The 26411-nt window shown below is 30.0% G+C and overlaps 1 protein-coding gene and 2 long non-coding RNA genes across 3 annotated transcripts; all 3 read left to right on the top strand.

Annotated features, from left to right (window-relative positions):
- The first annotated feature begins 619 nt into the window (after positions 1–619).
- Positions 620–3221, top strand: LOC115725727 (uncharacterized). Its single transcript, XR_004013445.2, has 2 exons — positions 620–1797; positions 2854–3221. It is a non-coding gene; the product is annotated as an uncharacterized LOC115725727 (long non-coding RNA).
- Positions 3222–10191: 6970 nt separating this feature from the next.
- On the top strand, positions 10192–10890 carry LOC133039071 (uncharacterized). Its single transcript, XR_009688601.1, has 2 exons — positions 10192–10660; positions 10760–10890. It is a non-coding gene; the product is annotated as an uncharacterized LOC133039071 (long non-coding RNA).
- Positions 10891–20930: 10040 nt separating this feature from the next.
- Positions 20931–23895, top strand: LOC115695749 (uncharacterized). The gene is made up of 4 exons (XM_030622828.2): positions 20931–21934; positions 22976–23140; positions 23232–23283; positions 23369–23895. Exons 1-4 carry the CDS (start codon positions 21678–21680, stop codon positions 23456–23458), a joined length of 564 nt encoding a protein of 187 aa, XP_030478688.1. The 5' UTR covers positions 20931–21677; the 3' UTR covers positions 23459–23895.
- The last annotated feature ends 2516 nt before the right edge of the window (positions 23896–26411 follow it).

Genomic DNA, 26411 nt, shown 5'->3' with positions numbered 1-26411 from the left:
AAGAAAAATAAAGAAGTTGTTGTATGATGTAATAGAAAAATTTGAGGTAAAATAAAAAAAGTAAAGTTTTAATGATGTATTTTAAAGGATAGAGTAAAGATTTGGTGAGTTCTCTACTTATTATTTATCTCACTTGTTGGTAACTTGGTAGTGTAATTTTACCCTATTCTTTAAAATTTAAGCTAGGAGTTATTTTACCTCTTCTATTAGTGCTAAATCAAGAATATATGTATAATACCTCACTCTTATATTGGAGCATCACATCAATGGAGCTAAATCAAGGATATGTGTGTAATACCTCACACTTTTAGCTAAAAATGTTTAAAATACCTCAAACTTTTACCTCACCATATTTCTTAGCTAAATGCAGCTCAATAAATAGTGTTGAACTAAATTTATTTTATACTTATTTTATCTCTCTTATTCTTTTAATTAAATTTTTATTCTTTTCTCTTTCATTTTTTTTTTTTTTGTTTAAAATAATAAAATGTAAAAAAAATATAGTATTTAAGTGATATAGAGAAAATTATATAAAAAAAATTGATGTATAATGTAATATAAATGTGTGAAATATAATAGAAAAAAGTAATTAGATCTTAGTAAAGTATTTTATGTTAGAGATTTTATAACAATGGAAGAAAATCAAGATTTATTACAACTCTATTGTAAAATAATACAAGGACTAAACTAAGAAATTGATTAAATATATGTTACAATACATATATATACACTTTATATTATATATATATATGAAAGGTAGAAGAGAAGATAGATTACACAATATTATATAACACATACATATATATAATATGAAGAAGAAAAAGAAGATCACTCACTCACAACCTTGAGTGTAGATTAGTGGGGATCACCATGGCTTGAACAAGGTATTACACCTTTGTCCAAAAGCTTATTTCCCCCTATCTCTAAGCACTAAGGGAACTCTCATGGAAATAGCTTTGGAAATTATCAAGCCTTTTAGGGTTTTCTAGCAAAGTGCTTTCTTGATAGAAAACTTCATCTCCAAAATGAGCACCTTAGACCTCTTTATATAGTGTTTAGGATATCATCACCATTTGAAATTCAAACTCATAACCCCATAGATGTTATGGACTCAAATGTAACTCCTACACACACCATAACTCCTATAGCATTAAGAATTTCAAATTAAGAGGTGTAACATCTTTTTACACTCTTAATGTTGGTGATGATGGTGGAGGTTACTCATAGTAACAAGTAACTCCCAAATGTTACAAAAAGATGACAACTAATATACATTGTCATATGTTACATATTATTAGTAGGGGTGTTCACAAAGTATCCGATCCAATCCAATCCGCACGATCCAATCCAATCCAATCCGCAAAATGCGGATATCCGCACTTGTGCGGATTGGATTGGATTGAAAAATTTGAAATCCGCACTTGTGCGGATTGGATGTTGTTTGACCTCAAAAAGTAACCGATCCAATCCAATCCGCACATAATTATATATTTAAAAAAATTATAATATATATAATATTATATATATATAAAATAATCTGACCTTTTTTTTTAACATTAAAATAATCTGACCTAAAAAATAATTTGACCTAAAAAATTCTAAACCTAATAATCGTATACTCTCTTTCTCCTACAGGCTACAGCCGTTTCTCCTACAGACAGCCATTTCATCTCCTACCACCATTCCTAACGATTGAGAAATCGACTGAGCCCTTGTCGACCAGTCATCGGCCTACTTCATGCACCTTAACAGCGACCATCTCTTCAATCACCTGAGAAATCGACCATCTCTTTAGCGGTATTTCTTCTCTCTCTCTCTCTCTCTCTCTCTCTCTCTCTCTCTCTCTCTCTCTCTCTCTCTCTTCAGTCCAAACTTGTGTTTTCTCTGTTTTGCTAGTTTCCCAATGCTCTTGTTTCAGTGTTAAGCGTCATTGTTCTCTATTTATTGAAAGAAATATTCTATTATGTGCTTGGTTTTTTTTATTTATGATAATTTTATGCTTTTGATGTAAAAGAAACGATCTGGTTAAAAGATTTACATGCTGGTTCTGGTTTTTAATGGTTAGTAGGCCTTGTACTTTTAAAATCAGCCAGTATTTATGTTGTGAAGAAGAAAAGTATTCACTAGTTCATCATTAACCAAGCACTAGTACAAGGCCCGTAATCATGTTCATGAGTGGGTTTGGAACCAATGCTAGTGATTGTGGGTGGCAATGAATTGTTAAGAGATAGGGTAGAGAACTATGCCATGAGGTTGAAAGATATGGGTAAGAATGTTGAATACGTTGAATTCGAGGGTCAACAACATGGCTTTTTCACCAACGACCCTTACTCCCACATTTCTAACCATGTTTTCAACTTATTAAAGGCTTTATTCTTCAAAACTCATCTAAGTAATAACTAATTAAGCAATTACATATCTTATAAATGTACATATTATATAATAACTCCATTATGGATAGTGGTTAATTATATACATATATTAATATTATATATAAGTTCACTTTTGCATAACTTGAATGAAAACAATAGTTTCATTAGATCGAGTAAGATGATTGAAACTACCAAAGAAGTAAGAAACAGAGTAAAAGAACCAAACACTGCTTGTCTGAATATAAATGTGACAATGATACTCTAATTGATTCAATTGTTTACCTGCAATGCTTGTTGTTTGTGAATCCTTATGAACTTGGCAGTGGAGTATCTTTTCATGTGTTTGTGCCATGTAATATGGAATAGAAGTTCAGATTACTGTGATTAATCATTTTGTTGATCTTGCATTTGACATTAATGTGATTAATCATTATTGGTTTGTATATTGACATATATGTATATTGATTTGTTATGTAGGTAGATGGAGATGGAGAGAGATGATTGTGTAGGAGTATCAAAACAGATTGAAATTTCATCTCCAATTGAGTCCATCAATGAAAGTCACCCTCAAGCAAATAGTTTTCAAATTAACAAAAGTGGAGCTGCAAACATAATGATGAGCTCTAATAGTATCTTCTTTTTTTTTTTTTTTGCTGAAATGGATTTGGAACATGTTTCTTTTTTTTTTTTTTTTTTTTTTTGCTGAATTGGATTTAGAATATGGAACTTGTTTTTTTTTTAGATTTGGATTATAAAATTATCCCTTATGAACTGGTTGTGTAGCCTACTGCTACCTACTGTTATTGTTATGTGTAGGTTTTTTTTTATGCATTTAATTTTTTGATGAAATATTAAATAGGTAATTTTTAACATAAAAAAAAAAGTAACCGATCCAATCCGCACTATTGCGGATTGGATTGGATCGGATTTTAACTGATATGCGGATTGGATTGGATCCAAATTTTAGGATCCGCACTTAGTGCGGATTGGATGTTGTTTGACCAAAAAAGTGCGGATTGGATCGGATGAACAGCCCTAATTATTAGTTTATTACACATATTTAATCTATATATTATATTATTATAAATAATATAACAATCCCCCACTAGATTAAATATTATCTCTTTAGTAACAAACTTGTAACTTTTGTAACATTTATTTAATCAATCAAAAATATTATATCAAAATATAACATTCCCCCACTTTGATTGACTAAATACACACTTTTAAGAAGTCTTGCTTAGGTGCATTAGATAAAATGTCTTTCGACTTGAATTTTATTTTAGTGTAATTACCACAAAATTTGATGAAATTTTGGTTGCCGTAGCATTGAACCATTATTCCTTTAATACAAACCGGTGATAACACACACACCCTCGCTAATGCTCACTTGAGACCGCATGTCTCGCTCTTGCACCGTTAATGGCCATGTGCAAATTCCAATTCATGGACTCTCTAGAGAATACTCCCAATTCTCATAAGAGGCGGCACCACCTCTAGTCCATATAGGTGGAGTTTTAGTGTCTCACCACTCTTTAGACACTTCTTAAGCTTAAGTGAGTTTTCTTAAGCTTAAGCTCCATTAAAAAACCTTTCGGTTTTAACCCTCAATTTTCACCACATGTACTCATTCATAGATGAGACAATTGAGTACCATATTCACTCTATTGACTTGTTATTACCTATTGAACTTAAGACTAGATGTTTACTAGTGTTAAGATAGGTTACCATCAATGAGCAAAACACTAAGGAAGTTTAGGTCCCATCCCTCGAAAATTCTTGCTTTAATCTTGTACGGAGATTAAGCGATTTGTTATAACCTCTCACTATTGATTCCATGTGAATCATGCATGCCAAAATATAGTGTTCACTTTGTGACCACTTTTCTCCTTAAGTACTTAAGCTTTGAAAATTCAATCATAAAAGATTAATTTTCACACAACTCAAATTCTCAATAATTTTGATACCAAGCATATCAAAAATACACTAATTTAGACACCAAATATGTCTAACCTTTCTCATATTGGAGTATGCACCCCCACATTTTCACATTTTATTATCAAGACAATATCTTGATTTTAAAATATAAAAGACCACTTTGTCTCTATAATTTTTTTTTTAAAAAAAATTTAATTTCCTTCTTGAAATTATTTTTACCAAGACTTTGACACCAAATATGTCAATATTTTCACTTATGCACATAGCCAAACTTGATTTAGAATTTGAATTCAAAATCAAATAAATTAATCAACAATGTCTCAACACATTTTGATTAAATTTGTGGCTCACCCCCACATTTTTACCATAAAGTGTATATAAAATATCACTTTTGTGTATTTTCCTCTTCAAATGACTCTTTAAAGCCACTTTAAAAATACCATTTGACATTTTTAGTTTTCTCAACAAAACTAAAATATCAAACTCACATTACTACTCATAAAATAATATGATTATTTTTACTCATAATTTTAAGGTTATCTCCTTATTGAGATTAGCCCAAAATTATACCAAAATTAACAAAATTCTCATCAATTTTGTTCACAACTTTGATCATTTAAGATTCAAAATTGCTTCTCCAATTTTGTTATCTTTTCACTATTTTTGAATCCACATTGATTCATTTACTTTTGAGTCCAAAATTGCTCTTCTAATTTATGGCTCATTTCACAAGTTTGGATTCACTTTTAATCCATTTGTTCTTGCTTATGACAATGCAAGTCCAATAAAAGTGTAACTCTCATAGTCCACTTTTTCTTATCTCAAATATGAGATGCTTATCTCTTATAACCCAATAAAAGATGTAACTTCTCAAAAGCCATCTTTTATTATCTCATAAAGTGAGATGTTCACTACTAAATTGAAAAAGAATTTAAAATATTCTTTATTCACAAAATAGATGATAATAATTTCCACATTAATAGCAATAAACAATATTATATTATTACTATCAATATTATTATCATACTATATAACTCATACATTAATATAATATGTATGTTACTAATCAACATCTTATATGTAACATACACATAATGTCAATATTAAATTCACAATATATATATTACATATCTCATATATATAACATATATACTATAATATACATATATATCATATACACATAATATATACATTAATTACACAACTATATATGTTACATACCTCACACATATATAACATATATATACACATTAATATACATGATATATATTATATACACATATATAACATATATTATGTATGCATTTCTCATATAAATACATAAAAATAATTATTTCTACATATTTAATCTCACTAATATATATTATATTACATGCTCTACATATATATAATATATATTACTCATATATATACATGTTATATATTATATATCTCACATATATACATAAAATAACATGATATAAATTTCAAATATCATATATATAATATGATATAAACACATGATCACATATATATAACTCATATATATATATATATAATATATATTACTATTATATAAAATATAGTAAATCACATAATATACACCACCATGCTCACCCATGAATGGTTTTTACATAAAATATCTTATCCTTGTATTCTCACAATCTTGATTTATCACCTCTTCCATTGAAAAGGAATAAGCTTTTGATTGTTAGAGATTTTATAACAATGGAAGAAAATCAAGATTTATTACAACTCTATTGTAAAATAATACAAGGACTAAACTAAGAAATTGATTAAATATATGTTACAATACATATATATACACTTTATATTATATATATATATACGAAAGGTAGAAGAGAAGATAGATTACACAATATTATATAACACATACATATATATAATATGAAGAAGAAAAAGAAGATCACTCACTCACAACCTTGAGTGTAGATTAGTGGGGATCACCATGGCTTGAACAAGGTATTACACCTTTGTCCAAAAGCTTATTTCCCCCTATCTCTAAGCACTAAGGGAACTCTCATGGAAATAGCTTTGGGAATTATCAAGCCTTTTAGGGTTTTCTAGCAAAGTGCTTTCTTGATAGAAAACTTCATCTCCAAAATGAGCACCTTAGACCTCTTTATATAGTGTTTAGGATATCATCACCATTTGAAATTCAAACTCATAACCCCATAGATGTTATGGACTCAAATGTAACTCCTACACACACCATAACTCCTATAGCATTAAGAATTTCAAATTAAGAGGTGTAACATCTTTTTACACTCTTAATGTTGGTGATGATGGTGGAGGTTACTCATAGTAACAAGTAACTCCCAAATGTTACAAAAAGATGACAACTAATATACATTGTCATATGTTACATATTATTAGTTTATTACACATATTTAATCTATATATTATATTATTATAAATAATATAACATTTTAAAGGATAGAGTAGAGAAGTTGATGGGAGTGCTCTAATGCTGCTCTTTTGGGGCTAAGTATTTTCCTCAATGTACCAAAATCTTAGGTATGAAATTTTATGATTTTTATATATACTAGTGGAGTCTCACGTGCTTCGCACGTGTAGCTCTGAAAAATATCTAAGCACAACTATTTTAAAAAATAATTAATTTTTTATTTACGAAATTTATAATATTATTAAATTGTATCCTCTAAAATATACATCATGGTGACAAAATTTTGTGAACTCTTCTATTTACGAAAATATAGTACTTTTGTTGACTTTTGTTCTTTTTTATTGTTTCACAGTTTATGTATCGTTGTAAATTAATTACTTTTCTCATAAACATTCACCACTACTAAATTATGTCTCTTCTTAAAAAATTAATTAATTTTTTTTCTAATAATTAAAAAAATTCAACCTAAAATATATTATTGTTGATTTAGATAAGAAATTTGCACCTTCATTTCTTATGTTTTGAGAATAGCAATTTAGTATGTAAAGAATATGAATATGATTGGTAATATGAAGAAACTTAAATCTGATTTGTTTAAGTGAACTTAATTTTTTAAAGAAAGAATTTTAAATAAAAGATTACAAAATAATTTTTTATTTTTTAAAGGATTATTAAAATATATTAATTTTTAAAATGATAGTTATTAGTTATTGATATTAAAAAATTATTTTTAGTCTTACGTTTTAATTAATAATATAATAGTATTATTTTTAAAATTTAATATTATTTCTAATACTAATAGGGAATATACGGTTTTTTTTTTTTAAAAAAGAATAATCCTAAATCACAAAATATATATGTGTTATCTCAATTTAATTATATATACACATAATTCTCTTTTATTATATTGTATGTTTAATAATATATATATAGGCATGGTTATATTAATAATAATTATTAGTAAAATTAGCTTAAAAAAATAAAGAAGCATTATTTATTTTAAAATATACTTATTGATAGCAACCTAAAAAAAATATAAGACAAAATGATCATTTTCACAAATATTCACAAAAGATAAAATGTTAATTAGAGGGGAAGCTTAGTTTAGAAGAAAAAGAAATAAGTAGTGTACATGTTTCAAATTCTTAGTTTAAATTTTTTATAATTGAATATATAGTGAGGGCTAATTGTGTAATTCAATTAGTGAAAGCCCAAAAAGCTATTCTCACTTTTATATAGGTTATAGATATATATATATATATATATATATAAATATTAGGACTGAACACGGGTCGGGTTTTCAGGTTTTCGGGTGGTCGGGTTCGGGTTTTCAGATTTCGGGTGTTTAAAATGTGTAATCGAACCTGATTTTCGGGTGGTCGGGTATGGCGGGTTTCGGGTCGGATTTGGCGGGTTTAATGTGATCGGGTTCGAGTTTTATTAGGCTAAGTCTGAATAATTCATTTTTAGGCCCAAATAAAACTACTTGATTTTCAAAAATATACCATCTTTTTTTTTTTTTTATTTTTTAACATTTTTGGGCTTTATTGAATTAATTTATAGTTTTTTAAGTATGAGTGTACTTTTACAGGGTATTATCCTTGAATGGGTCGTGTTAAAAAATTTTGAATTTTTATGCTTAATGTTTCTATCTAATTTAAAAAAAAATATATATATTTTAAATTTACATTGTATAGATTGGGATTGTTCTATCGGTTGAAAAAAAATCAAGAAAAAAAGTTTTTCGGCAAAAAAAAAATAAAAAAGTTGAGTTTCACTTAAATATTTTGTATATAAATATATTTTTGATTTAGTGTAAAAATAGATATTTTTTTATATATTTTATTAATTATGTAGCTAAATTAAGTATAGAAATTTAAAATTTTATTTTATTATTCGATGTTGGATCAAAATTTAATAGTTTAATATTTTTGAAATTAATATTCATAGTTAAATTTATTTAATAAGATAAGTGTTCAATATAAATATATATATATATATATATATGGGCATGCTCTTAATGGGTATTACTTATGAATGGATATTCTATTATTAGCCATTGGATCAAATCTAATGGTTGATATTTATAGCTATAAATTAAAATTTTAAATTAAATATTTTTTATTTTAACCTATTACCTGATGACATGGAAGTCATTTTTTATATCTATTCTTTCTATTTTTGTCCTCATTCCATATATACATTAATACATTAATACTTTACAATTTAATTATGGTAATTTAAAAACTTAATTACACCTTTAAGCCTCACCACAACAAATATTTTCATTCTAAAATATATTTTTTTTTTTTGAAAAGGCATAACATATATTATAAAATACATAATAATTTATCAATATAAAAAAATATTAATTACAATTAATTATTTAGCCTATATTGTAATAACATATTTTTCTTATAATTTTTTAGTTTAAATTTTAAAAATTTAAGTTTCTATAATAATATTATAATTAATTTTGTTTTATAAGATATGAAAACAATTTTTTTTCTTACTTATTTTTATAATTAAGTAATTCTTGTATTAAATGAAAATTTTAAGATTTTGTAATTTTTGGGGTGGTTAGTCTTACATCATTATTTGGTAATCTATATTAATTATTGCTTTAGGTAAACTATAAAAAAGAGAATTTATATATATAAAAAAAAGTACAAAAGAGAGGAATAAAATAAAAGTGGCAGTGCTATAAAATTTGGATCATCGTATATTGGATATTTGTAATAGCAACAAATGTCTTTTACTTTTTTATTTAACTTTTCTTATTTGGTTTCATAGAGTTTGACATTAGTAGATAACTATTTTCTCTCTCATAAAATATGATGTTTGTTGACACAATTTTTAGCCAACAACCAAATCACAAATACAATATCACTACAAAAAAGACCATCTTTAGTGACAACCTTTTAGTCACAATAAAAAAAATTTGTGACTAAATGTGACTTTTAGTCGCAACAAAAATTACTTGTGACTAAACATAGTATTTAATTATAAGTTGTCACTAATTTAGTTTTAGTCACAACAAGTATTGTGACTAAAAATACATATAGTCACAACATATTGTGATTTTTGTGACTAATACTTTTAGTCATAAACTTTTTAGTCACAACGTAGAAATGACAATTTATAATTAGTCATAACTTTTTTACTTTTAGTCACAAGTTTTGTTGTGGCTAAAAGTATGATTTTTTGTTGTAATAATAATTTTATAATTTTATAATTTGTGATTAAATATTTTATTTTTTATTAAGTAAAATAAATTAATTTCTAAAAATAATTTCTCAAAATCATCATTCTCTATAATTAAAAAAGGAAATATATTTTTTTCTTTTAAAAAAAAAAATAAAATAACTTGTTGGTAACCTACTCTAGCAAGTCATTAAATTGCCACCTCATCAATTTTTTTAGTACCCATTAATGGGTATTACCCATTAAGAAATAATCCATATATATATAGGGAAATTTGATTTTCTATACTTAGAAAATCAAAAATTTTTTCCCTAAACCAAAAATTTAAAACCTAAAAAAACTATTCCTTTTTTTTCAAAACCCCAAAAATACCCCCCTCACAATATTCTCTCTCTCTGCATCATCTCTCTCTCCCTCTATCTCACACCCGAACCCCAACCCCTCCGACCCCAACGCCGATCACCACCCGAACCCCAACCCCTCCGACCCCAACCCCAACCCGAAAGAGCAACCCCAGTCCGACCCCAACCCCTCCGACTGTCTGTGAAACTTTTTTTTTTCCTGCGATTTGAGAGAGGGAGGAAGAGAGAGGTCCGATGGTCGGACCTTGGGGTCCGATGGGTCCGATTGGTCGGACCCCATCGGACCCCAAGGTCCGACCATAGGTGTGAATTTTTTTTTTTTTTTTCTGCGATTTGAGAGAGAGAGGAAGAAAGAGGTCCGATGGTCGGACCTTGGGGTCCGATGGGTCCGACCAATCGGACCCATCGGACCTTGGGTCCGACCTTCTGTGAATTTTTTTTTTCCTGCGATTTGAGAGAGAGAGGGGAAGAGAGAGGTCCGATGGGTCCGATTGGTCGGACCCCATCGGACCCCATGGTCCGACCATCGGACCTGGGGTGTGGGATTCTTGGGACCGGCCGAGATAGAGAGAGAAAGAGAGATGCTGTGAGAGTTTGGGGGTATTTTTGGGGTTTTGAAAAAAAAGGTATAGTTTTTTTAGGGTTTAAATTATTGGTTTAGGAATCAAATTTTTTGATTTTCTAAGTATAGAAAATCAAATTTCCCTATATATATACTAGATATTAGTAGTATGTAATGCATGTTTTTTTAGAGTTGTATAAGAGTTGTTATTACTTAATTATTAATTTAAATAATAATAATAGTAACAATAATAATAATAAAATTAAATTTAATAGGATTCAATTATATTTTTTAAATATATAAAACTTTAATCTAGTTTTAAATTTATTTATTAAAAGATATATCTAACAAATGAATAATAAAATAAATTTATATATTTTAAACCTAACGAATAAATTTATTAAAAAGTATGATTAATTAATTAAATTAAGATTTATATATAAAAAAATAATTATTTAATTTTGTTGATACTTTTAAATAATTATTTAAGTTATATTTTAATAAATAAATTAAATTTAAATATTTAAAACTAATTTTTTTTAAAAAAAATATATAATTAATATATTGATTTAATTTTGTTAATTTTAGGGAATATACTCATTTAGTACCCTATCTTTTCTCTTAAAACACATTTGGTACCTTGTGTTTTCAATAATACTTATTTAGTATCTTATATTTTGAAATAATACATATTTGGTACCCTAAAGTAAAATTTAATCAATATAATTTTATTAATTTGGACAAATAGTTGAGTCTAAAATTTATAAAATTGAAGACAATTTAATTATATTGATAAAATTTTATCGAAAATTTTTGAGTTTAGGGTACTAAATATGTATGTTTTTAAAATACAGGGTGTCGAATAAGTATTATTGAAAATACAAGGTACTTGTATTTAAATAAAACATAGGGTACCAAATATGTATACACCCATAATTTTAAGATATATATATTTTCTCTTTTTCTTTGTACAAGTCATTTTCTGCCTCTATTGCACAAGCTTGAAAATTGAAATTGATAGTTGTGTTGATTCCCTGACGCGTATCCCCACTTCTCCATAAAGCCAAGTCTTAATTGATTACTATAGAATTGACTTGAGGTTTGGTTTAGTTTTTCTAGAAGGAAACTCCAAAACCACACCCCTGCCTAACATATATCACATAACTTTCAAATAAAAATATCAACCACAGGTTACTTTCGGCCAAAGCAACATCATTCATTAATCAACACTCCATTCCATCATCAACTCTAATAATCTTTCTTGTATGAACTGGATATGACTAAAACAAGCTTGCAACATACAATGGAATCAATTTTGAACATGGAATTAATTAAAACTTATTAGTCCATAATTTTTTTTTTCCCTAAAGTCAGATAAAAATGAGAAAAATAAGAGTTGTCTCATGTCTGTGTTACATATATTGGGAAAGCTATAATCTCTATTCTTCCACAGCTATCCCACTACATAAAAAGATTTTTATTTGTTTATTTTCAATAGTTATGGATAAATCAATACTATATGATTAGACCATTATCATAATAACATTATCTATGTGACAGTTTATGTTAGTTATTTAGTATATTCATGTACCATACTTATGCACATTCTTCCAACTCAATCCTCCTTAATAAATAAATAAATAAATAAATAAAAAGGGCAACATTCTTATTGTTTGTTTGGTAGCCTAAATTAGAAGATAAACTCATGAGCTGGAATATTGATGAAGCAAAATGCAATTATTATTATTTTTCTTAAAAAAATAATCCATATAAAAAAATGAAAATCCAGCTGCAATTCTTTTCTTGCATGCCAAACAGCCTCCACTTATTTGTATTAGTCAACTCAAACATAATGTGGCATGTATAATTTTCCTTTCTTATACAACAAGTATTGATCCAGATATCACAATGTTGCAAAAAACCGGCTATCTAATTTGAATTTTAGGAAAGGAAAATAAATATATATTAATGAACCAGGATATTTAATTATAAAAAGAAAATATAAGTAACAATTTATATATTTCATTTTTATTTAATTGAAGTTTGAAGGTTTTATTTCATTACATTCTCAATCATGATTACTAAAAAAAACCAAATGTATAATTAAAAAGTTATTTCAGAAATAAGAAAAATATAGTGGGTGACTGGGTGCCTTTTGCCCCTCCGATAGGAGTGTTTTAAATTTTTCACATGAGGATATATATTATACTTATTTACGATATCGCACCAAATTTCATAAAATTTTGAATAATATATAATGTCAAAAACTACTTAAAAAAATGACATATCTTATAAGCGTAAAATAAATTTCAAAATTACTTATTTCTCATTTTTTGATACTATAAATTATTTAAATTTTTCAAAATTTTGTGGACAATACAACATATCTACAATATACATTGTTACATAAAAATTTAAATTATGACATCCAATTATCCATGTGCCAAAAGTATGAAAAATAAGTTATTTTAAAATCTATTTTAACACTTCAAATTATTAGAGTTTCACAATAATATATGAGAGGGTAAATATCATTTTGGACTCTGTGTTTTGTAAAAGTTATCAATTAGACCCTCTGTTTTATTAAATAACAAAATAGACCATGTATTTTCTCAAATGGTACAAATAGGACCCTGAATTGATTTTTTGTCAAAATAAAATTTAATTATAATCCGATCTAAAAGTGGTATAACAAAATTGTTTACATTTTCTGTATCTATTTGTATTAGGAATTGTTTTCAAGTTGATTATATTAAAAAAAAAAAGTTGTCAAAAATTAAGCTCAATGTCCTATTTTTACTATTTTGGAAAATACAAGGTCCATTTTGTCATTTAACAAAACACAAGGTCTAATCGGTAACTTTTACAAAATACAGGGTCCAAAATAATATTTACCCTATATAAGAGCATCTCTAATAGAGATATTTTAAAGAATCCTTAATTACATGGATATATTTTTTGCATCTTTTAATAGATACTTACCGTTGGAGTGAAAAAAAATGCCAAAAAAGAATGTCATACAATGACATCTTTTATATCTTCTCTTTCTTATTTTTTTTTAATTATTTTGTCATAAAGTAAGAAAATTTAATTATTTATATATATTAAGTAATTATATAATATTATTTTAAGAATTTTTAGAAGTACTTACTATAGGAACATTTTAAAATAAAAAGTGTCAAAAATAATGTGGAATAAAGATAAAAAAAAAATATTATATTTCTAGGTGATCTGAAGGTTTTCGACACCCTTAAAGAATGGCACCATTGGAGATGTTCTATGGCTAGGGTCCTCAAGGTTGATGTCTGAAGGAATAACTCTCTCAACAGGTGGGTACAGACCATACCTCCTAAAGTTCTCCTCAGAGGCCAACGTACAAATATTACAGGTGGATGTTAGGAGAGATAGAATGTGGTTAGTCCTATCCCTCAGTCGCAGTGTGGGGAATGGCCAACTAAAAGTTGGAACCTGGTGGAAGTCCTGGCAGACATATCATATGTCATATGCCATAAAGTAGCTTCTAACGTACTTTCCAACCTAAGACATAGCTGAATCATTAGTGTTGTCCAGCCACCAGTAGCCCTGCTGGCTAAAATAGAAGTACCTAGTCCTATCCTGGCATGGGATGGACTTAAACTCTAAGAAATAACACCTTAAAATTTGAAAGTTGTGGCCAGCCTAGCTCGACATAAAGAACGAAAAGAGCTGACAAGTACTTGATCGATGCTCTTAGGTGCAATCTGAGTTGGACAAAGCCTAAAGAAATTGGAAATGTCCTTAAAGTATGGGTGTAGAGGAAGCACCCTACCCTGCTCCGTATGGGAATAAGACCACGCCATTCAATTCAGCTGTGGATTGTGAGCCAAGTGGTCTCGAGTAGGCCTAATGCACCGGACCTTCCCAATAAGTTCGCTATCAATGACGTTGTCAAACATATCCCTTGATAGTGTAGAAGGAGGAGATACCCACCTATCTCCTTCCCCCATCTGAAGAATCTAGGGCTCAGTAGTCTCCTCCTCAATGTGGTCAACCTCAACCTCCGAAGGTTAACCTCTGTTGTTCAGAGGTACACTAGCCTCATCATAGGAGCCCAAGAGATTGCCCTGGACAACATCAGCCACCTTAGAGCGCTTCCTACTAGCCCTAAGCTCAACCACAGGCTCAACCTGGTCTACATCCAGCTCCTCCTCTTGGCTGGCCATAGGCTCCTCTGCCTGGCCAGCCTCAAGCTGTTCTGCATCCTTGACTTGACAAACTCTCCCCTATCCATGAGCTCAACAATATGGGAATTGGTCGGAGGCGCCTTTAAATATGTTTACTTTGTCTATGCTAGCTTTGATTACTACTTAGAGTGTTGGGTAACAGTAACGGAAACTACTACTACAGGAAGATCTCTTAGTGCAGGAGATGCCTGCCCAACAGGCAAGGTGTCAGGAAATCCTTGGCGGACAATGTAAGTCCACAACTTAGGCAAGAACGGTCTCCACCCTTGATTCAGTTCCCAAATGAATCTCCCATAGATCTCACCCCCTATTTGCTCAGAATAGTGGTGATGTTGAATCTCAAGTTTCAGGGAATCACTGCTCGCTTCAAAGTCACTTGAAGAGCTGTCTGACGAGCTCTTAGAAGAAGAACTAGCTAAGTGTTAGTTTTCAAATAGAAGATGGAGCAAGTCCTCGTTAATCTGGTTGTCACCTCCCCAATAATCACGCGGGTTCATTTGTGCAGAAAAACAAACGGAGGTGAGAAATTAGAGATTACAAATAAAGATAAGGATGAAAAACATGGCCTAACAAGCCAATACCCATAGGTACTAACCGACCAACCTATGAGGGTCTCAGACCATGAGCCGACCAACTCATGGTTTGCCCACCATGAACCGATCAACTTTAGGGAATTTTCCCATCAACCAGCCAGCTTCATGGTCAACCACCATGAACCGGCCAGATTGAAGCTCTGCCCTAGATGAACTGGCCAAGGTTTTTAAATGGAGCAATGAACTGACTAGGTCCTCTTGAAAGAATTATGAACCAGCTAGGGTTCAAACAGACCCCAAGTGTCGGCTAGGTTCATAAACGAATCAAAAAATGTATTTCATGAAGATTCAAACTATTTTATTCGTGTTCTTCGAACCTTTAAGATCAAGATGTCTAAATAAAGATCAATATTCAATCTTTTTCATCAAGGAGTTGCACATTAAACATCCTAAAGCTATGTAACAGATTATAATGCGTAAAAACTATCCTAAAGATTCAAGGAGTTCATAAAATCTTGAAACTCAACAATGGCAGAAGTTTAAAGAACAAGAAAAAGAGAGAATTAAAGGTTTGAACTTACCCACTGGGAATAAGCAATGAGGATCGAGCTAGTCCGCGTGCCAAGTGTGGATGTTAGAAACTCGAAAATCCAAATAACTCTGTTAATTCCATTTTTGACATATTTAATTGACAAAAATATTTTATTATTTCCTATTAATTTCGGCTGGTATGTGTTTAATATGGTTTCCTATTTTGTGTATTCAAACTTGGAAGGAAAGTTGTCTAGCTTTCCGATTTTTAGAAAAAAGGTAAAAATGATAAGTTTGGTTACCCATTTCGTTTTTATCTAACTAGCTGTATAATCTGATCCTGTGTTGAGTTTCCCATTTTCTCAGATCAGATTTCTTGAAGAGAAAACCGGAGCTAAACTTTACTTTTTTATAAAAGGAAAGTTGTAGTTACTGCCCACGATTCTGTAGGTACAGAAACGGAAATTCCTGGACTGATTGAAGAATTATTTTAGGGAAGTTTCTAGTGGGCTAAGGTCTTGTTCAGACAGAATGTAAGCTGTCAATAAGATGTATATTCATTATAAATACATCTTATATCAGCTAGGTTTTGCATCTCTTTCAAACACTTAGAATTGTATTCATATCTTTAGGAAAGAGTGTCTTTGTTATGTAGAGAAGAGTCGTTCGACTCTTACTCTGTTTATTTATTGTTTGTATTGTCTTGAGTCTGTATTCAAGTCTACAACGAAGAAGAACATCAGTGGACCTTCGGGAGAAGGTATTTACAAGCTTTCGGGAGATTGCTTTTGAAGTCTTGCATCGGGAGTATACAAGAACACGTTCGGGAGAAGGGTTTTTACAAGCTTTCGGGAGATTGCTTTTGAAGTCTTGCATCGGGATGATACAAGAACACAACCTTCAGAAGATGGTTGTATAGGCTTTCGGGAGATAGCCTTTAAGCCTTGAATCGGGAGGATTCAAGCACTCTTCAAGGTGATCGAAGGGAGTTCGAGCTCTTGGAGTTTTATCAAGATTCGGTTAGTAGGTGGAATACATCAAGCTTGCGGCATACAATAAGAGGGAGTTATTTATGCATAAGTCAATTACTTTGTATTTTTGATACCGATCTAATGAATCTTATCTCTAGGCGTGGCCCCGTGGACTAGTAACAATCTGAAAGGATTGTTGAAACCACGTACAAAAATCTTGTGTGTTTTTACTTTTATGCACTGTTTATTTTTCTGGGTTTCTCTGGAGTTACAGAGTTGTATTCTGTAACTACGGAAAAATCTGTTTTCAATACCAGTTTCATTATTCCGCATTTAATTAATCACTTAATTAAATAATTAAACTGAGAATATTAAAATACAGAATTTCAAACTCTAACTCACAAAGGTTCGACTCTAAAGAGTCTTTGAGAGAAGTTTGTATTTCAAAAGTGAATAGTGAAGAATGAAGAAAAGAATGAGGCTTATATAGTTTCTGGAAAATTTTCTCCCAAAAAACTTAATGGGGAGTTAATGCCACAAAAATAGGCATCTATGGGAAAGAGAAGGCCAAGAGTTGCAATATAGGAAGATGTACAACCAACACACAATAACTTCCCACATTGATCAACATAACACATAGCATGACACATTACTCTCCTCCCTTTCAAGGAGATATATTTTACATTCAAATATAAACTTAAAATTCACATATCAAAATATCTGACATATCTACATTAAAAAATATTAAAATATTGCTTTGAATATTAAGAAATTATAAATAATCCTCAAGTCGCGAAGTTTGTTATCCTTTAGAATCTTTCTAAAAGCTTATGTGATTTTGATGAATCCCGAGAACCTAGTGATTTTTTATGGACTAGAACAAGATTAAGGCTTTCACCTTGCTTGAGTGAACCACCTTCTTACTCTTGAAAGTTGCCTTGAGGTATCTCATTCTACCCTGTTCATATTCCACTCAAATTGTGTCCCAATAGGGTTTATGATGATACTTTGCTCGAATCTTGGGACTTGGTACAAGTTTGATTTGTGTTAGACTCCCAAATGGTGCTAAACCCCTAACTTTACTTGCATTAGTCGAATAAGGTTAACCCTATTACCTTGTTCAAGCAACTAGGATTTAAGCATCTCCCTTTTGCTTCATGTTACTTGAACAGAGTTGGTCATGCCACCCTGTTCGAGTGGCTCTTCTTCAAACCCTAGACTTTGTCTTTACATACTCGAACAAGGTTGAACAATATACCTTCTTCGAGATTTCTTTCTCCAATTTCCAACATATACTCGAACAAAGTAAAGCATGATGCCTTGTTCGAGTTGAAGTCTTCAACTATTCACACCACACTCGAATAGGCTAGTCTTGACACTCTGTTCGAGTTTGTCTCTTGATCTTGCATTTATTGAGTCATTCCACGTATTTTATGTGATACTCGAACAAAGATAGCCTATTACCATGTTCGAGTACTTCATTGTGTACTCCATCCTCTTACTCGAACAAGGTTAGGCTTGCTACCCTGTTCGAGTATGTACATGTGTCATGACACGTGTCACTCGAACAAGGGTTCACCCAACACTCTGTTCGAGTGTTTTAGCACTATAGCATTAGTGTTTTGGTCCCTGCTTTATGTCACTTGGTCAAAGCATTTTGTGTTGACTTTTCTAATTTTCAAAAATTGGGTACAACATATTGTTAAAAGAAAGTTTTTCTTTAGAAAATAAGTAAAAATTCAAAATGTGAAAAAAGTTTATTTTAGAAAATAAGTTTAAATTTATTTATGGTGTTATCGTCTTTTTGGGTATATATTTGCTATATCATTAGACTCTCATTAATAAATTGGTCATTATATTAAAAAATATATATTTATAATAATAAAATCAAAGTATTAATATATTATAGGAAAATTCTATCATGCATCCCTTTAGAAAGTTGCACTGATATATCTCTATCTGTTTTAGTATCCGAAATAATTTTTTGGTCAAATTTTTTTCTCATGGTCATGTAAATTATATTTATTTAAGACATCTTGTAGAATTTTAAGAAATTCGAAAAAATTTAACACGCCGAAAACTGCATTCAAACAATGTATTGCACTCGTGTAAAATAGACTGTTTGAATATTGTTTTCTATATTGTAAAGGGAAATTTGATTTTTTATGCTTACATTTGCTTAAAAAAAATTTCTACACAAATAATAACTAATATTTGTAGGATATGACAATTTTTATAATATCCCTAAAATACCTCCATTTACATCACCCCCATTTACACCATCGGACCACCCATCGGACCACCTATCGGGCCACCCATCGGAACCATCGGACCACCCATCGGACCACCATCGGACCAGATATGTTACAATTTTTTTTTTTTTTTTTTTTTATGTTTTTGTACATACAAAAGTAGCATCAGGTGACAATCGGACCACCATCGGACTACCAATTTTTTTTTTTTTTTATGTTTTTGCACTAAAAAAAGTATGGGAAATTTGAGAGGGGTATTTTTGGGTTTTAGATAAAGTGGTCATATATTTTCAATGGTGATATGTATTAGTTTAGAAATAAAATATTAGGTATATGTAAGTATAGAAAATCAAATTTCCCATTGTAAATTATTCTAAATTTCTCAAAATTTTAATAAGATATCTTAAATAGCTATAACGTACATGAATATGAAAAAAAAAATAAACTAAATTTTTTTTCTGAATGCCGAAACAAGTAGATAGTGCATCAGTACATCTCTATTAAGGAGTTACATTGTAGAATCACCCTACATTATATATATAAAAAATAATAAAATTGAAATCTTATAGGACTTTCTTCAGTTTTAACCAAAAAAGTAACAATATTACAAAAATACTTCCAGTGGGCCAAATAAACAAATATACAGCCCCAAATAAAAAAAATTACACAAATACCACTTACACACACATTTAACCCAAGATCCATGCTTCCTGGGCAATTATCACGCAACCATCACGCAACTATCGTGTAACTACGCAGTAACCCAACGCAACTGAAACGAAAATTCAACCAGAAAGAGAACCACCATTAATTCTGGCGACTTCACCTGAGAAGACGACCAGAATCAATCAAAACAGGGAATGTTTCGAATTCATAAAAAAAAGTGTAGAAGAACTACTATGAAACTAAATTCAACTGGAAATCCAGTTTAATTTGCATAAAACTAATGTCCTGACTTCAATTTTTAGATCCATGAAAGACATATCTTAAAAAGTTGAATTAGAGTTCCCTAACAATCCAACTCAAGTATAATCTAAAAAAAATACATCAATACTATAGTAAAATGTTTATCCTGGTGCATTTTTGTTGTTTTCCAAATTTCTAATGGTGAATTTGTTCATATTAAATCATAAAGAGACATGTAGATAGAGTTACGTACGTGAAAACACTGTTTTGATTTTTAATGTTGCATTACAGTTGCATAAACATTTTGCTAACAGTTATTTTGTCTGATTGAAACCTTCGTCTGATGCAACCTTCGGCCAACCACCCAGCAACCACCCAAAAACTTTCATCTGATGCAACCTTCGGCCAACCACCCTGCAACTATCGTCTGATTGAAACTTTCGTCTGATGCAACCACCGCGCAACCACGCAGTAACCACTCTGCAACCATCGTCTGATTGTGTAAGTGATGATAGTGTAAGTGGTATTTTGATAATTAAAATTACATAAAAGGTATAAATGTTAACTTTACCTTATAAAAGTATTTTTGTAAATAAAATATCAATTTATATTTTCTATTTAATAATTCCAATGTTACAAGTGCCCAAAGCACCCTTTATATTTTGATATTTACAATTTTTTTTAAATTGAAATCGTTGGAGTTGCAAATAATAATAATAATAACTCACATTCCCAAACTTTGCCCGGTTTTCCGTTACTCAGATCATCGAGTCTCCAACAAACAACACGACATGAGCAGAGAGTAATAACAAAATTACCAAAACACCCCTTTAAGGTCTGTTGGTATATTAGAGCTCTGCTTCTTCTTCTTCCATCTTCCCCAAGAGGACTTCTGATTTTGGGTTGTTGACTGGAGCCGAGACAAAAACTACCATCTGGTAGCTACTATAGAGAAATCGAATTCAAAATGTGGGTCCGAAGAATTTCGCACTGAATATATAAATATACACGTATAAAAGGGCTTCGCCGCTTCGCCCCGAAATGGGCTTGTTCTGAAATTTCTATTTTGGTCTTCGCTATTTCGTGATCGAATTCGATATGAGTGTTTCGAGAAAATGGAAGTTTGATTTGGGTTTCGTAGACGGGAATTTTTTTTTTAAGGTGATGGTCATATTATACGTGATGATTCAAGACTGAAAGGTCTTTTCTTTTCCTTCTTCGTTTCCACTATTTTCTTTTTGGCCATTTTCAATTTTAGAGATTGTATATTTATTCGAAATGGGTGATATGTGATCGAACTGAGTAGAAATCTTTAGTGGGAATTTTCTTTTGTTAGAGAAAAGGATTGAAATTCTGTGAATAGAAACATTGCATGTGTGTTTTTTGGTTTGGTCGATATAGTAGTTTTCTGCCAAAATGTCCGGTGGAACGCCGGTTGCCGGCGGACTTATGAGACATAGGCATAGCCAGGGTTATGCGTCTAGTGGTGATGATCTTGAGGATGATGCGTGCTCTAGGATGCGATATTCAATGGAGCCAACTCCAAGAATTTGGTCACGAATGGAGATTTTGGAGAACATCCTTTGGCTTATTTCAGCAGCCTTTATTGTCTACTATGGTGATAGGCATTCCAACTTGATATACCTTCTCTGGCATGATGGTCGAATCAGAAGGTACAATTCTACTTTGTTCATTATTTTTTGTTTATGCAACTGTTGTATTGCTACTAATACTATTAACAAACTAATGGTTCTTTTGTTTATTCTTTGTTGCTTTGGTTTATTCTGCATTTTCTGACTGGACAAGATACTATTCCTCTTGTGTTGCCTTATATATTATATATTTTAAATTTGGAGTTGACTTGATTTTTTCTTGTTCTATATGGTTCATGTTAAATTTCAATTCATATAATAAGGATTCCTTAGGAAATAAACTGGAAAATATCAGTGGAATGGACATGAAGAAATGATTACTGTGGAACCCACTTGACTAATAATACAGTAACTTGAGCCAAACTATGGCCTTTCAGAAGCATTTAACACTGTGGGGATTTATTTTCGCATATTTGTGATCTTGTAATGCAATATATGTTTATCTTAAGGTGAAAAATGGTTGGAACCCAAAGCATAAGATAACATGCTATAATAGCATAGATCAATTTCTTGAAGTGGAATGTTTTTATCTTCATATTGAACTCTTGCAGATTCATTTTTTTCCCAATATGTTCTCCTGAGTTCTGCTAGATTGATAGTATTTGTTATTGGACAATTTTGTGTAATATAAATCTTGTATGCTCAATGTTGCTCTTCGTGGATTTACTCAATGCTTGCTCTACTATTTCATCAATGGGAAGCGGTTAACATTGGGGATGAGGCAGATGGATAGCCAGAAATTTGACTTGCTCCGAAGTGTTAATTCATTTTTTTAGTGTTTTATTTGTGTAAAGCTATGTCTGCACTCTGACATCAAATCAAAATTGTTAAATGATACTAAGATCCAATTTTAGATGATCGTGTGAGACAGATTCAAGGAGGTATTTAGTTTACCAATCTATAGTGAACGTGGTTTAGTTTAAGTTCACGTGCTGGGCCTTTATGATAATCTACTTTTTTAACACTTCCATTACTAAAACTATACCGTCATAGTTGTGTTGTCTCTTCAATTCACTTGATATTTGTTGCAAGTATGTCTAAACACTTCTCTGTACTTTGCAGAATGCCTTTATACATTGGGATGGTGGGGGTTGTTTTGAATTTTATCATCTTTTGTTATACAACTATACTAGCATGGAGTGCTAAGAGATTTGATGAAAAGTGGGAAATAACGAGTACATCGGCTCTGCCATTTGTCACTCTTCTTGGAATGATCTCGTATTTCTTGTAAGAAAGATTCTTGCTGTTCTTCTTTAACTTCATTAGCTGCACTGTGTGTTTGGTATTTTTTCCTTATGATGATGACATATAATGGCAGGTTCACCTTTGCTTTGTGGCCAATATGGGGTTTCTTAACACTTCCTCTTTTGGTAAGTTCTTTGTTTCCCTTTTTTTTTTTTGTTGGAAGTACATTGAATATTGGTAAAGCCTAATAAACTCTTCATATTGCTGCAGTTCACGTTGTTTATGGCATACATGATTACTTTACCTTACTTCATAATTGGGACATTTAGGCCACAAGACGACGAGTTCCGTACAGATTAAATTTACTCGAGCTCAAGATAGATTTTAGGAACATGGACAGATTTTATGATGATAAATCTGCTATAAATTCTTTATTTCGTGAAGCTTCTGGTTCTGATGCCAAATTTCCAAGACGATGACCACCGGCAACAAGTTGATTGTCTTTTAATCAATCATCCTTGATTTTTACATGTCATCCTTAATTTGATAGTAGCCTGATGACATTGTTGGGGTTTCAACCTAACTTGTACTGAAACGGTTGGCATATGATTCTGTATCAGTCTGGGATAATCAGAAAATTACAGTTGTGTTGATCAAAGAAAATTTCCCTTTATACAGCATCTTCTGTCATCTGAAGATCTTATTTCTGTAGTGTGAATGGATATTGATATTGTGTTTCGGTTTCATGTGTTTAGTGATACAATTATAAAAGAAAAAAAAAAGATCACTTGTTCCAACTGTACCAGTTTTCTCAGCATCATACCTTCAGTTTGTTTTGGTTTTTTTTTTCTTTTCTTTTTTTTTTTTCCACACTAAAATATCTTTAAAGACATTCAAGAAGAAAAGCAGGGTATGTACTATGTAGATTGGAGTTTGAGTCTCTTCCAGTCTCCACAATTTTTGGAGAACCTGAATGAAAATGCCAGCTAGGCCAACAAGCCCAATAAATATATTATGCATTCACAGCTAATTGGCAATAACATCTTCACATGCAAGCAATTGGTATCTTATGGCTATGAAAAACTCTTAAGATGATAAATTGTTGAGTCATAATAATAAATCTACAACATAATATTCTCATCTGTCTTTTGGGCCTTGTCTTCTTTAAGCAGAGAAGAAAAGGGTGAGCACAAACAACAATATAATGAGATAAAACATTAATTGTAGATGACATATATATAATATACGCACATATGTGTTTAGCACTATTAGATGAAAGATAATGTAGTTGTTGGTGAGTCGGCTGAGAATAATAGCCATAAAAGAAATCATTGCTTTGAAGATTAAAACACCTCTAACAAACAAGCATGTGATACTTTTAAAGCTAAATACACTGAGCAATAAGATTATGTTAATTCTTTATTTTACTTATTGTTAGTGATAGGAAATTACTTCCAACTTCTGAATCATTCATCAACTGATCTCATGGATGATGCAGGAAGTTAAATAATGCTCTTCTTCCCATGCACTAGTAATCATATTTGTTTTGTTACTTTAATAGAGTACTAAGCTCATGTATTATTACAAAACATAAACGAGTATCAAATTCTTCCAAAAGAAGAATATAATCCACTCAGAAATAGATTGATCACTCATGGTTCAAAATCCCCATTTTTTTTTTCTTCCCCTTTTTGCATGGTATATTGTCAATTAGGCCAATGAAGTGTGTGAGAAAAGTAAATGTGAACCCCACTTTCAATGACTTTCTTAATTCCCTCCAAGGACCTTAATCATGCCTTGTTCCCCGAGTTGGGAAAGAAAATAAGACATCCTCCAAAATCTCTATCTCCCCCCCTCTCTCTCTAAAAAGAAAAGGCCTTAAGTTTGAGTAGGGGTGTTTACGGATTGGTTTAGTCTGGATTTTCATAGTTTTTGAATCAAACCATTATAACGGTTTTTTGAATATTAAAAATCAAATCAGACCAAAAAATTTCTCAAACCAAACCATTAAGAACGGTTTGGTTTGATTCGAAACTACGGTTTAAGTGAAATTTATAATTATTCATATTTTTTTAAGTAATTATACTATTTTTACTAAGTTTTTAATTTTATTTTTCAAAATATGTATTTAACATGATAAGTAATAAATCTATAACATATAAATAATGATATAAAAACATTCTCAAAAGTTAAACATAACATAAAAATTCAAAAAAGTTATAAATAATACATATAGTCATATATAAAATATATGGGTGACTATTTAATGGTTACATTTTTATTGTAACCATATGGTTACATTTTTCTTTAACCTGCAATAGCAGGTTACCAATAGGTAAACTTTCCTTTTTTATATTTAATTAATTATAATTAACTATTTTCTTAAAATAATTAATTAAATAGACATTCCTTTTTTAGAATTATTTAATTATAATTAACTATTTTCTTAAAATAATTAATTAAATATTTAACAAGACCTCTTTTAGCAATTAATATTTATATTTAAATCCTTACTTGAATTATTTTAATAATTAAGCCATTTAATTATAATATTTACAATAAAATTTATTTTTTTACAAAAATTAAACTTCTTTTGACACAAATTAAAATTCTCTTCTTATAATAAATTTTTAAATAATTAATTATTTTGTTACAATTATATGAACTAAGTATGAGGCCTCAAGCTAATCAATCGATAACAAGTGCAGCCATTTTTTTTCTAAAAAATCCTTCAACTTATTTCATTTTTTACTTTTTAAATATTTAAATAAAAAATTAAATAATTAAGTGTAATAATTTAAAATTAAGATTACAAGAATAATAAAATTTAAATTATGAAATTATATGTGTATAATTTGAAATTATAAAAAGTTTTGCTATAAAATTCTAAATAATTTAACTATAAAAAAATAAATTGCTAAAAGATCCTTATATAGTAATAAATTGCAAAAAATTAATTAATAATTATAAATAATTTAATTTTAAAATATAATTAATCTTAATTAAAGTTTTATAAGGAAATAAATGATTAGGTTACTTTCAGGTTACAAGTTATTTATAATTTATTTTTATTTAATTTCCAAATTAATCACAACCATTTAATAGTAATCCAATGGCTTAAAAAAATGTAACCATGATGGTTACAATAAAAATGTAACCATTGAAACCTCTTCCAAAATATATATATAAATTAATTATTTATTATAAACAGTCCGGTCCGATTTAACCGTTAATTATTTATTACGAACCGCAACCGAACCATTACGCCGTAAACGGTCCGGATTGACCAAACCACCAAAAACAGTTTTTCCGG

The sequence above is a fragment of the Cannabis sativa genome, chromosome 6 (assembly GCF_029168945.1).
Source record: "Cannabis sativa cultivar Pink pepper isolate KNU-18-1 chromosome 6, ASM2916894v1, whole genome shotgun sequence".
NCBI classification, from domain to species: Eukaryota; Viridiplantae; Streptophyta; class Magnoliopsida; order Rosales; family Cannabaceae; genus Cannabis; species Cannabis sativa.
The sequence above is the reverse complement of the archived record's forward strand: the minus strand, read 5'-3'. Positions and strand labels throughout refer to the sequence as shown.